The sequence below is a fragment of the Microtus ochrogaster genome, linkage group LG1 (assembly GCF_000317375.1).
Source record: "Microtus ochrogaster isolate Prairie Vole_2 linkage group LG1, MicOch1.0, whole genome shotgun sequence".
In the NCBI taxonomy this organism is placed as follows: domain Eukaryota; kingdom Metazoa; phylum Chordata; class Mammalia; order Rodentia; family Cricetidae; genus Microtus; species Microtus ochrogaster.
The window spans coordinates 33123341-33131657 of record NC_022027.1 but is presented as its reverse complement, the minus strand read 5'-3'; the positions used below and the strand labels follow the sequence as shown (position 1 = coordinate 33131657).

The 8317-nt window shown below is 47.8% G+C and overlaps 1 protein-coding gene across 2 annotated transcripts in view; it reads left to right on the top strand.

The window, feature by feature from the left end:
- Positions 1-8317, top strand: part of Igfbp7 (insulin like growth factor binding protein 7) — a 61256-nt gene that overhangs the window by 45405 nt on the left and 7534 nt on the right. For both annotated transcript variants that reach the window (XM_005359385.2, XM_013350796.2), the window contains exon 2: positions 4689-4798. In XM_005359385.2, the coding sequence (XP_005359442.1) occupies positions 4689-4798 (110 nt within the window). The remainder of the gene's footprint in view (positions 1-4688; positions 4799-8317) is intronic.

The window sequence follows — 8317 nt, the reverse complement described above, 5'->3', positions numbered from 1 at the left end:
GAAACCTCCAGTTACAGTTCCCAGAACAGGAAGCAGCAAAGATCTAGACAGCCTGATAGGTAGACAGATCATGGTATCAGCTCTGAGCGATGTAAGTGGAAGAATTCTAACACCCGTGGATTCTACTAACACAAAGACAAGTGGGAACAACCTGCCCCCACCTACTGTGAGGGCTATTGATTACTTCATTACTTAATCATTAGTTGATAGGGTTTTCCTTTACAAAAGAGTACACATGGATTCTGAAAACCATTTTGGAAGGTGGGGTGTTTTTCAGTTTAGATGCTCTTTGTTAAGCTCTTACTGAGTCCAACCTTAGTCCAACAAGGTCATTTGCAATGACCAAGGTTCTTTGTCAGTGATGTGCCAGGAACTGATGCTAACATCCACCCTCGGTCTCAGCCCCTACATCAGGAATGATACTAATTTTAATTATCTAGAACTTACAGAATTCTAGATAGGTCTGGCAGTAAGGTGGACAAATCATTAATGTTTTTAAATAATCTACATGTGGCCTCTTCCCACTCAGCTAAAGTTGTTTTATGTGTTTCAAGGGGAGCTCACCATTAATTTTCCCCACTTGTGAACCCTCTGGTGATAGCTTTGATTTGGGATATCCTGGGCTCAGATGTTTTTAATGAACTCGTGTTTCACCAGGAAGGCTCTATTTCTTAGAATAGTCAGGGAACTGGAGGAAGGTCACTATAATAACCCTGCCCTGCCTTTAGTACTTTGATTTTAGCATAATGGGTTTCCAAAGTATATATACCACTGTTACAAATACAAGGTCACACAGACAGCAGATTAGAGAGTCCAGATGCAGACCCACACCTGTATGGCTCATGGATACACAGAGGGCATTTGCTAGTGATTCAGAAGCATAAATCTGGTCTTCTCAACATGGCGCCGAAGCAATTAGATGGCCTTTGGGGAAAGGACCTGTATAACATAACAGAGGCAAAAATTAGTTTAAGATTAAGCAAAAACCTACTTGGAGAGAACATACATACAAAAATCATGGAAGAGAACAGGGCTCTTTAGAGCATTCGGCCCAAGTTTATTAATAAGACTCAAAATATACAAAGCATATATATATATGAGCCAGGCGTGACGGCCCGCACCTTTAATGGCAGCACTCAGGAGGCAGAGACAGTTGGGGCCCGCCTGGTCTACATGTGAGTTTCAGGACAGCCAAGGCAATATAGTGAGACCCCTGACTCAAAAAACAAAAACAGCCGAGCGGTGGTGGCGCACACCTTTAATCCTAGCACTCAGGAGACATAAACAGGTGGATCTCTGTGAGTTCACGGCCAGCTTGGTCCTTAGAACAAGTTCTAGAACAGCTAAGGCTACACAGAGAAAGCCTTGCTACAGTGAATCATGTTAAAATGAAGCTCAGGCATGGAGCTCCTACTTGTAATAATAACATTCAAAGGTCGAGGTAAAAGAATTATAAGTTCCAGGACAACCTGGGCTACATAAGAGAGACCATGTCTCAAAAAACAAAAAACAAAAAACAAGATTAAGAACAATTACTTGAAGAGTGTGAGGGAGGTCTATGGTCAGTGTGCTCAGTCCCTGACAGGATACCATGCTGGCATTGTTTCCCTCCTAATGGAGGCTGGTGTTCCCAGCAGTAACTCGGGGAAGACGGATGCAGGTTGCATACCTCGGACACCTCGGACACTCATATCCTTACAATAGAACCGTTCCTGTGAGGCTTTGCTACAGGAGCTTTTCCCAGTCCCTCGAGCTCTGCAGAGCCTTGGCATACTGCTATAGTCTTCCCAGAACAACCTCCTGAGATCCCTTGAGGTCTGAGTCAGGATGCCTCAGCCTGTGCGGGAAGGACAGAGCAGCAGGGGGCGTTCACAGAGGTGGGAGAAAGGAGTTCAAAGGCCAGCCAGATCCGGTTATGTGGCATCCAAGCCTTGGGGTCTCAGAAGCCCAGAGGAAGCCAGGGAGAGGGCGAGTCCCATATTCTATAACAGGGCATTCAAACTAGGAAATGTCCGAGACAAGGCCAGAAACATACATGTAAACACAGCCTAGCGCTGTTGCCCGTGCCCCCTTTGCTACAAAAAAGCCAGCCTGCCAGCCAAGGTGTATACTTCCTACTGGGCCCACAGTCTGTAGAGAAGGGAGCATGGAATCTATTTAGAGATTTTGGAACTGTAATTTTTTTTGGCACATTCTTGTAAAGGGAAAAATAATAAAAATATCCCAAGAGATTACAAAAAAAAAAAAAGCTTCTAATCCTTGAGATGAGTGGGAAAATCTTGCATACTGGGGTCATTTCCTTGCTGTTTCAGGACATTAGTTTGCTCTGGAAATAGATGCTGGGAGGGGAGACTCCATGTCCTGTGAGTGCTGATTGTGCAAGTCTTCCAGGCCGAGAGGAGAAGGTTGTGCCTTTCCCAGGCCCCCAGAGCAAGATGACCCTGTAGTTAGATAGCTAACTAGGCTCAGAGACCACAGGCAGAGGGAATAATTAACTTCCTCATTCCAGAAGTAGGGCCAAACATCCGGGAAGGCAGAGTCTAGTTCTCCGGCAGTGTAGTGTCCCTCTGTGGGAACCCAGGCTCCCAGCTCTGTGTCCCCTCCAAGGTGCACTGTCCCAAGTCTCTCTGAGGGGCCCTGGTGGCTGAAATCTGGCATGCAGAATTAGTAGATGGAGAATTGCAATTGCTCCGCTAAGAAGTAGGAGTGTGGGCTGGAGCGATGGCTCTATGGTCAAGTGTCTGCTGCGCATGCGTGCGGGCCAGAGTTGAGATCTCTGTCACCCATATACAAGTCACACGTTGTGTATTTAGCTGTCGGCCCCAGTCGGTCAAAGAGCGGCAGATCCTCAGAGCCAGCACGGCTAGCCAGCTGCTGAGCTGCAAGTTCACTGAAGCAAGATAGAGGACTGGAGAGATGGCTCAGCAGTTAGGAGCACTGACCGGGGTTCAATTCCCAGCACCCACATGGCAGCTCACAACTGTCTGTAACTCCAGCTCCAGGGGGCCTGACACCCGTGGCAAAAAAACAACAATGTGCATAAAATAAAATTTAAGAAAGTAAATAAATAAGGTAGAAAGCAATAGAGGAATACCCTCAAAGTCCACCTCTACTTTGGGTGGACATGTGCACACATGCACAAAATAAGAAAACAAAATGGCATTTTTAAATTAAAATTTTAGAACAATTTACTAAAAGGTAGGTGTGCAAGCCTTTCCTGCCCCAGTGCTGGGGAGCTGGCCCCTCGGGGAAGGAGCAGTAAGCGAGGCCGTGGCTCTTTCCGTGTCTGTCGACCTCAAAAGGGGGCGTTCCAGGACCAATCCAGAAATCAGCTCTAGTGATTTTGCTGGTATTGGCTCCAGAGACTGTGGAGGACGAAGTTCTCAGGCATTCTCATGATTCCCGTTCATATGTCAGGCACTTTCTCCGGTTGATTAAAGCAGGAATCAGCAAATTCCTCCCGTCGAGACCCGGACTGACAATATTTAGGCCACATAGTCTGGAATACAAACCATGTGATCCTGCCAGGGTGATATCAAAGCAGCCAGAGACACTCTGGATGAGTGGGTGAGGCTGGTCCGCTGACATTTATGGACGTTACACGTGAATTTCTTCCAGATTTTACACACCATAAACCAGTGTCCTTCTCATTTTCCCCAAACATTTGAAGTGATTATTCTTTACTTGGAGGCCATGCAGACAGAACAAGGAAGTCAAATCTGAAACGTGGGCCATACTTACCAACTACAGGGACAGAGAGCCAGACACCCTTACAGCAGAAAGGATGCCCGCTGTGGGTTGACCTGAGGAAGGGCCTTTTTACTGCCGGGGAAGCTGGAGTAGGAAGAGTAAGTCCTGCGTTCCAGAACCGGAGGACGGGGAGGATCATCTGGTCTCTCTTGGCTGGCCCTAGACCTGCCCACTCTCTTCAGCACATGCCAAGAGAGGTACCCTTGCTCTCTACCAATGCCCCCTGCAGAACCCAGGCACTGAGAACCCTGGAACAGGTCCCTTCCTGCCCTCTCTTTGGGGACTTGGTCCCAACAGAAGGCAGCCACTGTTTTGAGCATCTGCCTTCTCCACTAGCAGCGGGACCCTCTCTCCACCTTTCTTCATACCCCACGCCCCTAGCACTCTTCTGTTCCTCCCAGTTCCCAGGACAGCCCTCCTGGATCTTACACAAACAAGATCGCCTGGGTGCTCTCAGCATTTTCAAGTGACCTCTTAGACTTTTTTTCCCCTTTTGTTACTCAAGGAGTAGTTGTGTGTTCGCACTGTCCTCCCAGTAAAGATGCTGGTAAACAAAGGAAGGGAAACATTCAGCATTTCGGAACTGAAACTTCTCTGTGTTAATGGAAAAATCCCAGCTAATGCAACGCAGCTGGTAAAATAAAACTCATTTAAGCGCGGCTGGGGAAAAGAAGACAATTTTGTTAGCAACAGATTTTTCTTACTAATTGTGTTTGTTGTTGCATTTGCTGGTTTGCCTCTTCCAATTCTGGCATGCCCTAAGAAGAGCACAGTATCACGCTGGCGACAGGAAGCCGTCTGTTAGTCTGGCCTTGGAGATGCACTTGAGATAATCCGCCCCAGAGGGGAGGGCCTCCTCACCAAGTATTTGCATCCTAGGATACTGCCTGATGTTGAGCCACTGAAAGATAGGCTTGACTTTCTGGCTTTTCTCCTAGGTCCTTCCATAGTGACGCCCCCCAAGGACATCTGGAACGTCACAGGTGCCAAGGTGTACTTGAGCTGTGAAGTCATCGGAATCCCAACCCCTGTCCTCATCTGGAACAAGGTCAGTAGTACAGGCGTCAGGAAAACATCCCGCAAGTGGGCAAGTTTCTCTTGCATGGCCAAGATGGTAGGAATGCACAGTTCAGGCTGCACCACTGCCTAGTGCTCCTCAGAGATGATCTGTCCCCAACCCGATTTTGTTAGCAGTGTCCAAGCAGGGAGTCTCAGAAACGCGAGAAACATGATAAACATCTAAAGTCACTGTGTTAGTTACTTTTGCATTGCCGCCACCAAAATCCCTGACAGAGTCACTCAAGGGGAGAAAGGTTTATTCAGGCTTCCAGCTTTGGAGGGTCACAGTCTACACAGCAGGAAAGGCATGGTGGGGCATCCCTCAGTCCATGGTGGCAAGGACCATAGAGCAGGGGCTGTTCCTATGGCAACGGACCAGGAAGAAGAAGGCAGCTGGAGCAGAGGCCTGGCTGTACCATTCAGAGGCCTGCCCCTGGTAACCTACGTCCACAGGCCAGACCTCATCTACTAAAGCTTCCACAGCTTCTCCACATAGCTTCGCCAGCTGGAGGCACACATTCAAAACAGGACTCTATGGGGGCAATTTCAGATTCAAATCTTAACACGCACCCTTTAGATGCCTGCACACGTGTGTATGTAGGTGTGGGTTTGAATGTACATGGGGTTAGATGACAGATTCCCCCTTCTCCCCCCACCACCACCACCAAGAGGAGTCTACAGAATAATGATTAGGAATCTAAGTCCGGGGGCTGGAAAGATGGCTCAGCGGTTAAGAGCACTGGTTGTTCTTCCAAAGGACTGGGGTTCAATTCCCATCACCCACAGGGCAGCTCACAACTGTCTGTAACTCCAGTTCCACAGCATCTGACACCTTCTGGTCCCTGCTGGCATCAGACACACATGTGGCACACAAAGACATTCAAGCAAACATTCATACACATAAAATAAAATAGATTTCAAAACAAAAGAAGATTAAGGCCTCACTTTCTGTCCCCCAAATGTTTCCACCTCGGGATCTCAGTGGCCTCACTTGAAGCAGAAGTCCTTAACACAGGCTGCTGCCTTGGATCCTGTCTGTTGGTAGAATTTATTCACTGGCTATAAAAGAGATGCTCTGTGGCCTTCCGTGGATACGGGTTGTTTTTATCACATCCCCTACACGTTGGAAATAGGAAGGTATGCCAAGAGCAGTGGGAGGGGCTAAAGGGAGCAAAGTGGGGTCAGCCCGCTAAGTACCAAGGCACGGGACAGAATTAGCTACCTTAGAACATCAAAAAGAAGCCAGGGGAGTCATATCAGGATATCAGGAAAGACGTCTCCTCTCTGAATGTCCCTGGGTGCTGACTCCAAGGGGAAAAGCGTGGCTTTCTTAATAATCGAGCTTCAAAATGGCTTTCCAAATGGAAGAATCAAAAATGGGGATTTCCTAGCCAAGTTGTAAGGCAGGGCCTCATTCTCAGCGATAATTCTTTGTTGTTGTTGTTTTGAAGCAGGGTTTCTCTGTGTAATCCTGGCTGTCCTGGAACTCACTCTGTAAACCAGGCTGGCCTGGAACCCACAGAGATCTGCCTGCCTCTGCCTCTCAAAGTGCTGGCATTAAAGGTGTGCGCCCCCGTGCCCTGCTGGAACCAGGTAATTCTTTTGGTAGGGTCGGTCTGTGCTTAGAAAATGTTTGTCACCATCTCTGGTCTCTACCACTAGACACCAACAGCACCCCCCCACCCCGCCCGCCCCTGTTGACTCTTAGAAGGGTCTCCTCGCATTTCCAGATGCCCGGTGAGGGGAAAGCTTCACCTCAGAGTGAAATCTGCTTCCATAAGCCTCAGCTGGCTTGTGTGTGAAACAAACGGTAGACCATTATTCCAAGTCTGGTTTTTTGAGACAGGACCTCATATAGCTCAGGCTAGCCTCCGTTTTACTATATAACTGATTATGATCTTGAAATCCTGAACAAACCCCCTGCCTCCATTCCCCAAGTGCTCAGATTATAGACATTTACCACCACCGCCCCCAGATGAAGGCGAAGATTAGATAATCTGAGGACTAGAGCGCTAGCCAGGCAGTGAAGAGCACATGTCTCTCACCTGCATGGCGGATCCCAACCAACCGTTCATAACTCCAGTCCCAGGAGATCTGACATTCTCTTCTGAACTCCACTACCATGAGGCATTCATGCAGTATACACTCATTCATGCCTGCAGGCAAAACACTCATACGTAAAATAAAAAATAAATAAATCTTACAAAAAGAGATTAAATAAATCAGGTAGAGACAGGTGGCCCAGTGCCGGAGACTTAGCACTCTGCAGCTGCTCTTCCTGGAAATCCTGTCCTTCCTAGGGCTTTGTTCTTGTGTAATGACCTTCACGTCTGAAGGTCAACATATTTTAGCCTGTCAATAGAAGGAAAAAGAAGACACCAGTTTTCCAGATTTAAAAAACAAAACAAAACAAACACCTCACTAGACCACACAAAGATGTAAATTTCCCTTTTGTATTTTTAAGTCCCTCCCCCAGTCTATGAAGTAAAGAAAACTCTTCAAATTCGTGCTTAAAAGGGAAACTTAGTTTAAGCAGAACAGCAAAGCCAGACACCCTCTTTTAGACTGTTCGCTTCTTCAGCAAGTTCAAAAATGGACGATAGTCAATGATTTTGTGTGTTTGTGGTTTGGTCAGAGGTCTAGGATTCTGGGAAGGGGTTAGCCCTATCTTCAGAAGTCTCTGTGTAGACATTCAGTTCATATAGCGGAGGAAGGGAAATAAAGAGAAAAGAAAAATAAGGTAATTCCAATAAGGACATCCTGACGTGATTGGGACGGGAATTCTTGACCTCTGTTCTCACACCCTGTCGGCCTCACTTTCTCCTTAGAAAGCGTCCTCCTCCGCAGTGGGCGGAATTACCATCAGTTTAAAGACCTCAGAGGCAAGGCAGCAAAGCTTTCCCAGCTACCGAGTGAGAACCTAGAACGCATCGGGGCTCCTGGCAGCCTCTGGCGCCCCCGTGTGGCCACTTCGAAACCACGGGGCTCGAGTGCAGTTACCAGGAATTTTGCCTGGATCAAGGCGTAGGCAGAGGTGACCCAGTTCCAGCACAGGCTGATGACCCAGTTCTGTCTAGTACATCCGTCCTTCACAGCTGGAACTTCCGTTAAAGGAAATACTGGTATTTTGCCTCTGTAGACTGTGCTTTGGAACGAGACGTGGAGGGTCAGCAAGGCATGGCAGAATATGGTCGGGAGAATGAATGTATTCACTAGGCCTTACCCCTCAAGTTGAAGCTCCCCAATGCTTCTTTGGGGCCAGGGGCTTGGAAGGATGATTGATGGCCGATAGATTCCGCTAAGAAGCCCTGTTGTTTCTTTATGGGTCCCCAAGAATTTACCAAATGAGCGGCCAGGGTGACTCGAGAGCCGTAAGTATAGCCTTGTTGCCAAATCTTCCAAAGAATAAAGTCTTCCTTCAGTTCTGGCTCTGTAGCACGCCAGCAAAGACCACACCATTCCAGGAGAGTGAGTCGGCCTTGGGAGGTTTTGGAGTGTTGGTGCCTGC